The sequence below is a fragment of the Sorex fumeus genome, unplaced genomic scaffold (genome assembly GCF_029834395.1).
Source record: "Sorex fumeus unplaced genomic scaffold, SorFum_2.1 ptg000047l, whole genome shotgun sequence".
Lineage (NCBI taxonomy): Eukaryota > Metazoa > Chordata > Mammalia > Eulipotyphla > Soricidae > Sorex > Sorex fumeus.
The window spans coordinates 284532-300027 of NW_026606104.1; the positions used below are offsets into that span (position 1 = coordinate 284532).

Below are 15496 nucleotides of genomic sequence, written 5' to 3' on the forward strand. Positions count from 1 at the left end.
GAGCTTATTTAAGATCAGTCCAACTAGAGGTTTTTTTGTTTGTTTGTTTGTTTTGCTTTTTGGGTCACACCCGGCAATGCACAGGGGTTCCTCCTGGCTCTGCGCTCAGGAATTACCCCTGGCGGTGCTCAGGGGACCATATTGGGTGCTGGGAATCGAACCCGGGTTGGCCGTGTGCAAGGCAAACGCCCTACCCGCTGTGCTATTGCTCCAGCCCCAGTTTGTTTGTTTTAAAGGCAGGGTGTTTTAAGACAGCACTGAGTTCTCTGTGCTATCTCGGGAACTCAGGGGTCCTGAGAATAGGGGATGCCAGGCACTAAGAGTTCTGTTGGGGTATCATGCACTGATTTCAAGCTCCTCCCAGAACCCTGGGCAGTGTTCCTGCCCATCTGCCCACCCCAGTGTTGCCCCGCTCTCTGCCCGGCCCCTGGCAGCTTGAACCCCCTGAAAGAGGGCTGCTCAGCAATCTCAGGGTTATGAGCTGGGTTCCATGTCTTGTCTTCATTTTTCCATTTTCTGATTCCACCCCCTACCTTTTATTTTTGTTTTGAGAGCACACTCAGCTGTGCTGAGAGGTTCCTCCTGGCTCAGTGCTCAGGGGCCAGTGCAGTGGCAGGAAGGAAGTCTAGAGCCAGGCCTGGCCCCTCTGATTCCTTTCCCTCATAGCCTCTCGCTGGCCTGGATTTCCTGTCAGGATGTTGGGGCTGAGGACAGCTTTAGTTTGAGCTGCGGGCACTCCAGTGGAACTTCAGGAACCACTAAGGGAAGCTCTGCCACTGGGCTTAGCTCTGGCACGTCAGGGCTGTCTCTGTCCTCTTCGTCCCCCTGACCCACCCAGGTTTGTTGTATGAGAGAGAGGAGCGTGTTCATCGAGTGTTATTATGGGTGAGAAATTCTTTGAGTCATTGCCATGGTCCTGTGCCAGTGACATACAGTTGAAGGATATGGAGTGGCCACTTTTGTAAGTGAAAAAAAAAAAAAGGCAAAACCCAGCATTTTCTTAAGGTTTTTTTGGTTTGTTTAATTTTTACTTTTTGGGTCACACCTGGCAATGCACAGGGGTTATTCCTGGCTCTGCACTTAGAAATTAGTCCTGGTGGTGGTCAGGGGACCATATGGGATGCTGGGAATCGAACCCGGGTCAGCCGCGTGCAAGGCAAATGTCCTACCCGCTGTGTGATCGCTCCACCCCCAGTTTCTTAAGTTTTTGCCTCATAGTTTTTTCCTCTTTTCATAGAGGGCCAGGCAGTGGCACAGGGATATCAAGTTATTTCCCCAGAGTCTCATCTAGTCCCTGTCTGAGGCAGGAATCCAGCCTGGCTCACCAGGCAGAGACTAAGGAGATTGTTTAAAGCCCAGGAGTAGCTTTTGCATTTACCAGAAGTCTCATATGGATGAGATACTAACTTCAAATGTGGGGGGGTGATGGTGGTGGGGGTCTCAGAACCCCACTTTCTATAGGTTGTCCTGCTGAATTTCCTACTGTCTCAGCTGTTCAGACTCGCCTTTGAAGGCCACCGAAACATCCGGGGAAGTGCAGGAGGTATTTCCTAAGGTGGAAGAGGATGCGTGGCCCAAAGAACCTCCCAGCTGCTGCTGTGATGGGAAAGGCACCTCTGATAGCTGTCCCCAGCGCTAACACTGTAGTCAGGGCAGCGTGTGGACTGGGCCTGGGGGCGGGGTGGCCCTTTGACAGTGCTCACCCAAGGGGTGCCTCAGTGCTTTGAAGGAGACGAAAGAAACGTCGGCAGGGCCACACCACTCCTGAAAACCCACATCCCCACACACCAAGCTCCGCCCAAAGACACGCAGGAGGGAAATGGAACATGTCCCCGGGGACATGGCGAGGCTGCGTCCCTGAGCCTCTCTTCTCCCCTCCTCTGTGAACTCTGGCTCAAGAATAAGAGACAAAACCTGCTTACCTGGGGCTTGCAAGGCCTCCCTCCTGCCGGCACCCTGATGGGGAGGGGGGCAGCGAGGGGCACCCGTCTACCTGGGACGTGCACAGGCAGTTGCTGCATGTGCTGGTGCTTTTGTATGAGGTTTGCTGGGTTCCATGTCTTGCCTTCATTTTTCCATTTTCTGATTCCACCCCCTACCTTTTATTTTTGTTTTGAGAGCACACTCAGCTGTGCTCAGCGGTTCCTCCTGGTTCCTTCTGGGCCGTGGAAACCTTTCCCTGCTGGCTCGTCATCAGCCGACCCTTCTCCTGGCACACGCAGAGCGTTAGGCCTTGGTGAGTCTGAGTGTGTACATGGGTGTGAGCTTGTGTGCACGCAGACACGTGTGGACAATCCTTGGTCCTAGTCTCGGGGCCTGGCAGCGCTCCTGGAACTGTCTGTGCCTTCTGCTTCCCAAGAGCCTGAACAGCACATGCCTAGCCTGGAGCAGCCCCCAGCAACAGCTGACCACCACTCAGGGCGGGCTCCTGTGCTCAGGAAAGATCTGTGGTCCTGGCTTCCTTGGCAGGTCAGGTGGAGGCAGGGGAGCACTTTTTTTTTCTTTTTGGGTCATACCCAGCGATGCACAGGGGTTACTCCTGGCTCATGCACTCAGGAATTATTCCTGGCAGTGCTTGGGGAACCATATGGGATGCTGGGAATCGAACCCGGGTCAGCTGCGTGCAAGGCAAACGCCCTACCTGCTGTGCTATCGCTCCATCCCCAGGGGAGCACATTTTGAGGGGTGGCTGGGGGTCTCTGGGTGACACTCAGTTCTCATGACTCGACCTGGGGGTGTTAGTGTCGTCAGGGCACTGCTGACTGGGGCTGAGAGACGCTGCCATCGGCAATGCTAACAGGACGAAGGGGTTGGCAGAGCCATCGGCGCGAGCACTCGTCTGTGTCAGGACATGGCTTTAATTCTCCTGCTAAACGCCGCGTCACCGAGGATAGAGAGGGTGTCTGCAGTGAGGCCACGTGTCTAATTTATCATCCGGAATCTTTGGCAAGATCTGCTCTATCCTTTATGATCCTCCCGGCTACGCTTCCTTGAGCTGCTAATTTCTTTCCCGTTCCTCCCAATTAGCCTGAGATTGATGGCGAGGCCAGCCAGCCCCTCTCTCCTTGGAGCACGTCCAAGCTCCCTCCTCCTGGAGAGGCAGGCATGCTGAGTCAGCACCAGGTTCCATCTGGGGAGGGCTGTGCCCCAGGTGAGCCTGGGGGTGGGGGAGGAGCTGAGTGAACTGAGAGCCAGGAGAGCTGCTTCTCTGTAGTTGGGACTGGGGTGAGCACGCACAGAGAATGTCCATTGGACAGGGCTGGAGAGACAGTGAGTGGGGCACGGGGGTGGGGGGTACTTGCCGGCCTGGGTTCCAGCATCCCATATGGTTCCCCTATCGCCATCAAAAGCAATTCCTGCACCAGGAAGTAACCCCTGAGCATTGCTGGGTGTGGCTCCAAGATGAGTCAACAAAAAGTATTGACCAGAGACCTCCCCAGTGATGGCTGTCCATCCAATCTTGTGAGGAAAGTGGTGTCCTGTGGATGCTCCTCCAGTGTCTTGGGTTGAGGGTGATGGCAGGCTAGGGACCAGGGCCACTCCAGAGTTCCCCTTACGGGAGTGGTGGGTCAAGGGTAAGAGTGATAGTATAGTGAGTAGGGGGCTTGCTTTGCACACAGCCGACCAGGTTCATTCCCGGGCACCTCGTGTGGTCCCGCGAGCCCCAGGAGGAGTGATCCCTGAGCACAGAATCAGGAATAAGCCCTGAGCATGGCCGGGTGTGGCCCCAACATCCAAAAATAGATAAATAGAAGGAGTGGGGGTGGGGGGTGGACCGTGCCAGGGGCTGTGGCCAGGCTTCCCTGACATGCCTCCTTCTCCCCAGGTGCCTACCTGGTGCCCTACCTGGTGCTGCTGATCATCATTGGCATCCCGCTCTTCTTCCTGGAGCTGGCCGTGGGCCAGAGGATCCGCCGCGGCAGCATCGGCGTGTGGCACTACGTGTGCCCGCGCCTGGGGGGCATCGGCTTCTCCAGCTGCATAGTGAGTGGGAGGCTGGTGGGGGACATGGGGGGTTAGGTTGGGGGGGCTACACCAGGGTCACAGCAGTGTGGCCAGTTCTGAACCCCGCACGGGGAGGGTGCCGGCAATGTGAGAATGATTCCTGCTGCACCGCAGGCCTGTGACGACTCCTGAATGAGGCTGGATGTGATATTCAGGATTGTCGCAAGGAGGAAAGTGGGGACAGACTCGGGGACCCAACCAGAGTTTGCTGGAAAAGTTTCCTCTTTCCTTGGCTCAAGGCTAATTTTGTTTGTAGGGCAAGTGGCTGCGAAGAGGCTCCCTGCACCCAGAGGCCTCCTTGTCATTTTTGCTGTTCCCTGAGGGGTGCTGAGGGGAGACAGGAGCTTATGGCCCACCTAGGAGTGGGGAGTCTTTGAAAACTGGGTGCCAGGGATACTCCAACCTGCATAGGACACACTGGGGGTGCTCTGGGCTTATTCAGAAGGGAGCAGCTGGCCGAATGTCTCGAGCACTAGGGCTACCCTCACACGGGGGATAAAAGCCCAATTCTGCTTCTGGCAGCCTCTGAGGCTTCCGAGGGGCCTGGCAGAATGGCGGTGCCCATGCACACAGTGGACCATGTCTCTGCTGAGCTGTGTCTGTGGGTCTCTGAGCGGGCAGCCCCTTGGCCTGAGAGCACCAAGCCAAGGAAGTGGGTGTCTTGCTCTGCTCCCCCGGAGAGGGCCTGTACCCTGGGTCCAGGTGAGCCTGAGGGGACCTGGGGCCTGCAGAGGGAGCCCCACCTTCATGTCAAACAGAGATGGCAAACTTTGCCTCGTGAGAGTGCAGAGAGACCCCAAGCACAGAGAGAATCCAAGCCCTCCTGCAAAAAATACGTGTGTGCTAAGGCCTGGTCTTATGCCGAGAATGAGGAATGGCTTCTCTGAAACCAGTGCTGAGGGAGGAGAGAGAGGAGTGTTGTGGGGGTGGCAAGGGGGCTGTTTTCTGTGCCTGCCCCTGAGTTTTGGGGCAGCTCTGCATCATAACCCCGAGTTGGGGAGAGGTGGGGGACGAGCTTCAAGCCTCTTAGAATTTCAGACCCAAAAGGCTGAACCTTGGCAGGGTCCATTGCTTAAAGGCGAGAATCTGAGTCTCTAGAACCTTCCTTCGTGGGTTCCCTAAACAGCAGAAGGAGGTGCAGGCAGCGCCCCTGCTCCTGAGTGTGCAGGCTGAGAGAGAGAGAGAGAAAGAGCACTTTGCCTGGTGGGCGGGGATGTCTGCCCCAACCCTGCCATGAACCTGCCCCCGGACACTGTGGTGGGGTCGAGGTGCCTGCCCCCCACCCTCCTGTGTACCCCGGCCCAGGTCTGCCTCTTTGTTGGACTCTACTACAACGTGATCATCGGCTGGAGCATCTTCTATTTCTTCAAGTCCTTCCAGTACCCACTGCCCTGGAGTGAATGTCCCGTGGTCCGGAACGGGACCACAGCAGGCAAGTAGAGGTCACCCACAAAACCCGAGGAACCTAAGAGGCCTGGACTCAGATTTCACTGACTTGCTGTGTGCCCTTGGCTGAGCCACCTCCACTATCTGGTCCCTGTTTCCCCTTCTGATGATCTCCAACCACCCCTTATCCCACTGGAGTTTATTGGGGGTTGTAGGAAACAGTGTGAGTAGCTCTGGAAATTGTGACCTATGCTTGGTTATTACCAAGTACCCCATTATTCTAACTCCCATTCAGAAACAACTTTTGGTTTGCGTCTACTACTGTAAATGGCTAGCTGGTGGAACCCACCTCACAGATGGGTTAACTGAGGCCCAAGTCACTTTCACCTAGTTATTGCATTGATTTGATCGAGGGTCTGGGATGAGAATCGGGGTCTCCAGCCCTCAATTCAGGGCCTTTCCCAAGGACCAGCCCCTCCATGATGGCTTCCCAGGCACAGAAGGGCTCAGAGTAACCCCAAATAAGAGAGGACAGTGCCCCCTGCCCTGCCCCCACTGTCTCATGTCCCACCTGCTGTCACAGTGGTGGAGGCCGAGTGTGAGAAGAGCTCGGCCACGACCTACTTCTGGTACCGTGAGGCCCTGGACATCTCCAACTCCATCTCTGAGAGCGGCGGCCTCAACTGGAAGATGACGCTGTGCCTCCTTGTGGCCTGGGCCATCGTGGGCATGGCCGTGGTCAAGGGCATCCAGTCTTCGGGGAAGGTGAGCAGAGACAGTAGAACGGGAAGCCAGGCACAGGGCTGGGCACTCTGGGGTGCCAGGCAGGGTCCCTTGGGTGGGTTCAGTGTCAGGATAGTTTGAGGACACACGAACCCCCAGAGGGCTGATGGGGATGTCCTCCACCCATAGCCCTGGGCCGGACCGGTCATCGCTTAATCCTGGTTGCTTCCACGCATGGGGGCTTAGGCCTGCTCCCGACCTTTAAGGAGAAGGGACAGCAGGATGGGCCCAGGATGTTCATCTACACCTGCACCCTCAGACCCCCTGGCAAAGGCTCGCCCCAGGAGTCTGCTGAAAGCCAGTGGCTCTCCGTGCCCCAATGGGGCTGGGAATGAGGGTCTCCAAGGGGTCTCCAGGGTGCAGAGCAGACAGGCCCCCATGCCTGTTCTCAGCAGTTCAGATCCCTATCAAAGAAGATCTGTAGCACATTCTCATTCTGGGGTCACCTGCCTCTCAACTCAGACGTGTAATTCCTTTCTTTTCTTTATGGGCTACCCTCAGCTCACTCCCTTCTGCAGAAGCCTCGTTTCTCAAAATACATAAATTAAAAAAAAATATTTTAATTTAAAAGAAAAAAAGCAAAGAAGGACGCTTTTCTAAAGACCAAAATTGTAGCTGACACTTCATTTCATGGTTTATTAGGTGCAGGCCCATGAATGAAGATATTTGATCCTTAACACCTGGTGAGCTAGGATCATGTACCCACCCATTTCACAGATGAGGACATGAAGTGATATCCAGGTTCAGTAAAGTAGCCTAGGTCTAGTAATTGCTAAGTGGTAGAGCTTGAGTTCATGTGGTCTAGTGGTCTGACTCTACACACACACACATACACACATATACACACATATACAGTCATACACATAGGAACACATGCACTAATACAGTCATACACAGAGGTACTCATACATCACACACATGCACTCATACACTATACAGTCACACACAGACACGCACATGCACTCATACATTCACACATGCTCACTCACACACACGTACTCATCATACACTCACATGTACTCATGTACTCATAACTCACACATGCATTTTTACACACTTGTACTCATATACACACAGAGAGAAACACTCACATATGCACTGGTACACACATGCACAGACTCATACATGGACTCACACACACACTCGTATGTCACACACTTGCACTCATACACACGCACACACTCATCTACACATACTCATAGTCACACAGACACACACATGCCCTCATACATTCACACACTTATACACATATATACTCATACAGTTACATACACATGTGCTCATACACTCACAGAGAAACACATTCACATAAGCGCTCAAACACACACATACACAGTCACACATGCACTCACACACTCGAACACTCACACATCTTTGCCTTTACCCTGACACATCTACCCAGGTCCTCTGGCTTGTGGGTGCAGTGAGCCCTGTGTGGGCGTCTGTGTGACCCTCTCTCTGGGCACTGGGGAGGGCAGTGGGCAGGGAGCTCTGGACAGGCAACCAGGACCTTCTGTCTCTGCCTGGGAGACGTATTGCAAGCCTCCTGATGCGTGTCAGTGCTCTAAGGATGGGCAGCCTCAGGGGGCTGCTGGAGTCAGGGGCAGTGAAGCCTGCCTGAGACATGAGAAGTGAGGCAGGGAGAGCCAGCCCGTGGGGGTGGGATGTCAGCTCTTGAAAGGGGCCAGGAAGCCCCAGGGCCCAGCCAGGCTGACTCCGGCTTGTCTGCACTCCTGCTTCTGCCTGGCCCCGCGCCAGCAGTGCGGTGGGTTTGGCCCAGCGCCCAGGGCTCTGCTTTCTGCTGCCATCAGAGGAGGCTCATGTGCCCCAGCTGTGAGGGGGGCTGTGGGGGGTGCCCGTGGCAGGAAGGGCGGGGCTGCTCACTGCCTCTGTCCTGCCCCTGCAGGTGATGTATTTCAGCTCCCTCTTCCCCTATGTGGTCCTGGCCTGCTTCCTAGTCCGTGGGCTGCTGCTGCGAGGGGCGGTGGACGGCATCCTGCATATGTTCACTCCCAAGGTAAGGAAGGGCCCTGGGCTCCTGAGCTCGGCGGGGCAGCACAGTCGGTATCGTGCCGCCTGGCTCACGGCGAGGAGCTGCTGTGTGTCCGGGCCTGGGCCCTGGGCCTGAGGAGAGGCCCAAATGGTCTATGTGGGAAGAATGAGATGCTCCAGGGATGGGCTTGAGTGCATAGGAAGAGCATTTCCTGAGCATGTGTAGGGCCCTGGGTTCCATTCCTGACCCTGAGAAAGAAAGAGAGAAAGAGAAAGGGACCGTAGCAGCACGGAGGGTGTCTGAATTGATCCCATTGAGCGGCAGGAGAGCAAGTTCAAGGGAGCCGCATGGGTACGCATGTGGGAAAGTGCTGAGCATGCAGGAAGCAAGGGTGGCAATCAGGTGTGGTTGGATTAGGGTGTGTGTGTGGGGGGTGTTCAGATATGTGTCTGTGTCAGCAGGGAGCTCCCCTGAGGAATGCCAGCTTTTGTACAAGTCTGGGGGGTGATCCTGTTTGATTTAAAATTAGTTGACCACATGGAGAGTGAGCTTAGTATCACTGACTCCAGCCATGTCCCATCTGCTTTTTTTTTTTTTTATAATTTATTTCTTTATTGAATCACTGTGGGAAAAGTTACAGAGCTTTCGGGTTTAGGTCTCAGTCATGTAAGTATCACACACATTTCCCTTTACCAATACTTATTTTTAACCGTGAACCCCAATAGAACCCCACCTCCCACCCCTCCCAATTCCTGTGAGGCAGATGAGTTCTAGTTAATACTCTATCTACTTTGACTAGATATATTGTTTCAATAGAAGATGCACAATTATTGTTTAGAGTTTACGACCCCCCCCCCCCCCAGTCAGATATGCTGAAACAGCGTTGTGAAATGATTTGCTTTCTACAGCTTGGTTTAAGGATAAAATGATGTCGTGCGGCCGCTATAGCGGCCACGCGGTTTTGGATTTCTGCTGTTTTACTTATTAACCCTGGAAGTATTTCTATTAAAAGTTAGATAGTTAAGAGATTGGTTTCTGTGCTCTGGAGTCGTGGCCGTGCCGGAGAGCCGCTCGTGGGGGGCAGCTGGTGACCTCGGTCGGGTGTGAAGGACGGCCCAGAACGCCCCCCTTCCCATGAGGCCCCTGCCGCCCCCCGCCCCTGGCTCAAACCTGCTGTCCACAAGGCTCCCGTGCGGCCGCCATCTTTCTTTCCAGAGAGGCATGTCCCATCTGCTTTAATCCAGCTACTACTCAGGGGGATGTGTGAGACCCCCAGTCGAGGGTGAGAATCCTGAAGGCAGACTCCCAAGTCTCTGAATATGAGAACCTCTGATCCTTCAGCCCACCGGGCACCTGCTCATCCGGTGAGGATTGAGAGACTCTCCAGGACAGAGTAGCAGCCCTTCTCTGTGCACCCAGAAGGCCTCAGTGGGGGCCACTCAGCGTGCCCTGGGTACCACCTTCCTGCACATCATCAGGATTCTGGCCCCCTGAGTGCTTTCCTCACAATTGTCTGTACTTTGGGGGGACAGGCTATGCCCTAGAGTTCCCAACTGTGGGGGTTTTCATAGGTCTGACCAAGGGGCTTGGCTTCCATAGAAATTCCTGAGGAATTCCTCCAGGAGCTCAGAATCAATTCATGAGACTAGCCGCCTTTCCCTTCCACACAAAGATGTCCCCCTTTTGATTCTGACACCTTTGAAGTGTTTAATTAGGAAAGATTACAGGCATATATCAATGCACCATGAATGGTGTAATAAGCCTTAAAAAGTAAAATGTTTCAGATGCCATGAAAGTGCCTTATAGTCTACCTGACCCTTTCCCTTTCCTTCCCAAAGATAACCACTATCCTGAATTTGGGATTAATCTTACAATGATGCATTTTAAATAGTTATAATAATAATAAATTCACATTCATAAACAGTTGATAGCATTTGTGCACATCTGACAACTTTTCATGAAATGACATCATTTAAAATGCACCTTCTATTTTCTGAGATTTACTTATATTGATCTAGGACATCCATTTTTCCTGCTATGTAGTATTCCACAGCAGGAAAGGGCAGAAATGTATTTATCCATTTATCTACTTGCTGACCATTTGTTTCCCATGTCCACCATAGCTAATGATGCTATAATAAACATGATTGCCCAGGCTGTCCTGTGCATACATTCCTCTAGCCTTCAGGAGTGGGACTGCCATTCCAGAGGGGATGCTTCACTCCAGTTTTACTTGATTTGGCCAAACTGCTCTCCAGAGTGACTTCCTCTGTTCACACTTCCACCAGTTCTGTATGAGAGTTGCATTTCCTACATATTCCTTAATCTTCAACACTGTCCAGCACGGTGGAGGCGAAGCCGTTGGACAGTGCCTTTCTCAGGATATCCTGGGACAGCATGACTCCTCTTGAGCATTTGCAGAGTCCAGAGTAGCCCTGGGATGAAGTTTCAAGGAATCTCACCCAGAAATGCCTGCAGGACCAACTCTAAGGTCATCTGGCCCTTGACTTTCAGATCCCCACTGAGTCTGTGGGTCCCATCTTGAGACCCGGAGCACTGTGCAATTCTCTGATGGTAGCTCTTGCCCTTGGCCTTGGAGGGAGGTGTGAGGAGAGCAAGGGGAGGCTTGAGGACCTCAGAATACAGCCTTTTTTAGGCTGTGCCTCCTGGGTTAAGAGTTTGCAAAGAAGGAAGGAGACGCTCAGACACAGCGTGGTCTCTGACACACTTCCGACACCTGGAAGGGGAGACAGCAGGACTCCTGTGGGCATTTCAGGTCCTTGTCAGAGCATAGCGCTATGGGGTGCCAGGACCCCAGCACAGGTGACTGACTTTCCCAGGGGGTGTGACAGAGTTCAAAAAGAGTTTTGTCCAAGGCATCTCAGAATCCACCAACATAGCCATGGATCTGGGCGGTGACCTGGTAGGAGCTCCCGCCTTTCAAATCTTCCAGCATGAGGAACAGCACAAGCCATGGGATGTTCAAGTGAGGACTTGATGTGAGGGACACAGCATGGCCAGGCCACAATCTCCAGCATCACCAACAGGACAGTGCCACGTGCTAATGGTTAACAGATGTTCAGTTTGTTTAGTGCTTTGGGACCCTGCTCTTGTGATGAAAACACAAAACCAAGATGGTATAAAGTTATCATGGATTATGAGAAGCCTTGGCCAAAACTCATTTTGGACTCTGTCGTGGCTGCCTGCCAGCATGGCCCCTGGGAAAGCCAGTCACCTGTGCAAGGGCCCTGCATCCCATAGCACTGTGTTCTGACAAGGGCCTGTCTTACTCAATACAGATTAACATTCTTCTTTTCTTTCTTTCTTTCTTTCTTTCTTTCTTCTTTCTTTTTATCTTTCTTTCTTTGTCACACCCAGTGATGCTCAGGGGTTACTCCTGGCTCTACACTCAGGAATCACTCTTGGCAGTGCTCAGGGGATCATCTAGGATGCTGGGGATTGAACCTGGGTCAGCTGCATGCGAGGCAAACACCCTCCCCACTGTACTATTTATCATAGATTTTCTAACTACCCATATTTCCAGAAAATGTTTCTAAAATTGCCATCATTCATGTCCTTTGGTTCGGCATTTCCACTTCTAGGTAATCATCTTACAATGTACTCACCCACAAACTGAACAATTTGTGCACAGTTTGGGTCATTTTATATTCTGTTTTAATAGCGACAGATGAAAAATAGCCCAGATGAATGTCACTCTTCACCTGACAGAGGTTCCCTGCTGCCTGTTTCGTTCTGGGGACTGTGGGTCCTGGGCCCCGGAGATAGCAAAGTGGACAATTATCCTGATCCTATAGATTCGAGTGGAGGAAGCTAGATGGTATTGTTCGTAGGTGTCCGGGAATAGCCAAGCCGAGAAGGAGGGTTCAGCCACGGGAGAACATGCCCAGGGAAGGGTGGCAGTGATGGTGACATCGGCATAAGGACTTGACAGTGGCAAGGAGCAGGCCACGTGGTGGATGGAGACAGCGCATTCCACTCCAGCAGAGGGAACTAGAAACATGAAGATCTGGGATGATCCTAAGACGGAGCATTTGGATCGGGAGGGCACAGAGGCAGAATATGCAATCACAGGGACCCTCATAGACTAGAGATTCTCTTTGGGTGCAGTCAGAGTTCCCAGAGAGTTCTAAACAGGAATCTTCAGGCCCACTCCATCTGGGCTGCTAGGGAGCATCGGCAGGACACGCACAGAGCAGGGAGGCCTGTTCCCAGGCCCCTGAATGTCCAAGGTGAGGGAGTGACCAGATCCCCCTGATGCCAGCAGGAGAGCTGAGAGTTGGGAGCCTGAGTATCTGTGTGGAATTAAAGTCAGCAGGATTTGCCCCTGCATGGGATGTGAGGCTTGAGAGAAACAGAGGGTCCTGGTTGGCCCCAAGTTCTTCTACTGAACCTCTGGAAGGGGCGGGGGAGGGCTGATACTTCTGGAGAGGAAATTTCCAGAGGGTGAGGGAGGTGGCAGAGAGCCCCTTGGGATGGGGGATGGTGATCATTGGAGAGGATTGTTTTGTACACAGCGGGTGAAAGTGTCTCATAGATACCCTTGGATGGTCCATGAGTCTGGGGGTCCTTGGAGGCATCCAGGGGGTAGCTGGGAAGAGTTGAAAACTGGACTGGGTTTGAATGATCACTTGGAGAGAGGAGGACTGAGTGGTTGGTTGCGTGGGGTGGGGGGTGGTCAACCTGCGGTGGGTGGGGGGTGTGTGGGGGAGGTGAGGGAGGAGAGAGGAGGAGAGAGGAGGACACGCTTTAGGAAAGAGGCAGCCAGCTGTGCCAGGTGTGAGGGCTGGGGAATGACTGAGGCACCTGGCAACACGAATTTGGCAACTGTCCATGTGGGTGGCAATGTTGAATCCTGAAGGAATTAAGGGGAAGCAGCGGTTGAGGAGTTGGAGCTAAGTCATGGGGACCATTTCCTTTTGGGAATTTGGGGGCTCGGGACCATGGTTGTGGGTGCTCAGAGGCTGATCCTGGCTCTGTGCTTAGGAGTGACCCTTGACGGTGTTACAGGGGACCATATGTGGTGCTGGGGTTCAAGGTAGGCCCTTGAATCCCTGTCCTATCTCCCCTGCCCTCCCTTTGGGAGTTTTGCTATAAAAGGGAACAAAGGAAGAGGTGATGGTATAGAGTTTGGGCTTTAGCTCAGAATTTATTTTTCTTTTTCACTTTTTGGGTCACACCTGGCGATGAACAGGGATTTTGCACACAGGAATCACTCCTGGCGGTGCTCAGGGGACCATATGGGATGCTGGGAATTAAACCCAGGTCGGCCACAAGCAAGGCAGATGCCCTACCTGCTATGCTATTGCTCCAGTCCCTTTAGCTCAGAATTTTAAAGAATGATCAAAACCCATCCTCTGTGGCCAGAGGAATTATACATTGGGACTGATCGCCCAGGAAAACAGTGTTTCTCAGAGGCTCAGACGGCCGGCCTGCAACCCAGGCAGTTCCTTTCCTCAGCCCACAGCCAAGAGAACGGAAAGCAGCTTCTCACACGGACGCTTTCGCCATGGTCGCCAGTCATCAGAGTAGAAGCAGCGCACATGTCACCACTGCTGAGAGGAAAGCTGACGGGCAGTGTATTCTTTGAGAAGGGGAGGGTTGGGCCACACCCAGCTCACTCCTGGTGAAGAGAAGTCAGCCCCATGCAAGGCAAGCGCCCTCCCTGCTGTACTGCTGTGCAGGCCCAAGCAGCGGCCGCTTATACTGAAGTGATTTCCGGCCACAGCAGGAAGCCTCCCCCTAGCTGTCACCACACAAGGCACCTTGAAGGCCTTCGGCTCGGTGAGAGAGGACGGTCACAGAGGAGCCACAGTATGTGACTCTGTTAATGCCCAATGTCCACAAAAGTGAATCTGTCTTGAGTACAAGCAGCCTGGTGGTGGCCCAGGGCTGGGATTGCAGGGAACTGAGGGGTGAAGAGAGTAGGGGCTTTCTCTGCAGGGTGAGGAAGATGTTCTAAAATTGATGGTGCTAATGGCTGTTAAGAGCATTGATTGGTATGGCTGCTGGAAGCATTGATTGGTATGGGCACTTACGAACACCTAGTAAAGCAGGGGGAGTCGGTACTAGTGAAGAGGAGGGGGCGAGGCCTTGAGCAACCAGGAGGGTGGGTGTTGGTGCACACACACACACACACACACACACACAGTGTACTGGATGGACAGGAGGGAAGGACGCGCGGGCAGACGCTAAGGTGGGCAGAGCTTCTTACAGGGGCTCCTCTGTAGCCATCATTGTCTGTGAAACAGGAAGCCGGGGCTGGGGGAGCTGAGGGAATGGAGTGGGAAGTGGGGAAGGTGTGAGCTGGTGGCGAACGGGCACACAGGAGGCTGGCTCGGAGCATGCTGTGGCGTGAACTGCATGGTGACAGCTGACCCTTCCCCAGTGACAGGTGAGCACATTTGTTTCATTTCATTTCATTTCTGTTCCTGCAGTGCCAGGATGGAACCCAGGGCCTCACACACGCACATGTGCTCTATCGCCAAGCACCCGCCCTTAGGCTTGACCACCTTTTGACAGCAGCGAGGTACCCGACCCAATCTGATTCACAATGGACGGTGTTCACTGAGCACCAGGCGGGCCAGCCACACGACAGGGCGCTAGCCAGCAGTGTGGCAGCTCTGGCGGTGGTGCTGCATCCTCTTCCGAGCTGGGAGTTAGTGCACAGAGAGACAGATGAATGGCTCTCAGGTCCCAGAGGTCCAGCGACCCTGTGACTTATGGGATTTTTACAGCTTGGGGACAAGTCCAGAGTTTGTGGAGATTAGGATGTCACCGGGTTTAGGAGTGAATGGCTACATGAGAATGGGAAGACAGCATGGAAGTGAATGGGAACGGAGCAGAGCAGTTCAGGAAGATGGGCGCAGGGACGTTAGGGCACACGCAGGGGAAGGGTGGGAGAATAGGGCCCTTCACAGGACTGGAGGTCCCAGTGGGTGGAAGGCTCCTCAGCTTCAAGATTCCAGAGGGCGTAAGGGAGTGAGGTGGGGGGCTCTGGAGCGCAGGGCCCTTCACAGTGACCTTCTTCTCGGAGTAAAGCTTTCGGCAAAGGCCGAGCGGCCCACGGTGGGAAGGAGCAGAGGGGCGGCAGGAAGAGAAGGGGCTGCAGGGCAGAGGGTGGGCCCGGAGTGGCTGCTGTAAGCTCTGCGGTGGTGATGGAGGGGGTGTGCAGAGGGGTGAGCAGGCGGGCCTGGAGGGCAGGGTGGTCCCTGCCCACCTTCCCCATGGTCTGAGGGGGGTTAAGGAAATGACCTGGCATGGGGTGGGGGACATTGCAGGGGAAGCCTGGCATGGCCCAGCCCTGCCCTG

The 15496-nt window shown here is 53.8% G+C and overlaps 1 protein-coding gene across 1 annotated transcript in view; it reads left to right on the plus strand.

Moving 5' to 3' along the window:
* The window catches only part of SLC6A17 (solute carrier family 6 member 17), a 51096-nt gene that overhangs the window by 20045 nt on the left and 15555 nt on the right, over positions 1-15496 (plus strand). Inside the window, exons 3-6 of the mRNA XM_056123235.1 lie at positions 3827-3984; positions 5311-5437; positions 5975-6156; positions 8081-8191. Of these exons, the coding sequence (XP_055979210.1) occupies positions 3827-3984; positions 5311-5437; positions 5975-6156; positions 8081-8191 (578 nt within the window). The remainder of the gene's footprint in view (positions 1-3826; positions 3985-5310; positions 5438-5974; positions 6157-8080; positions 8192-15496) is intronic.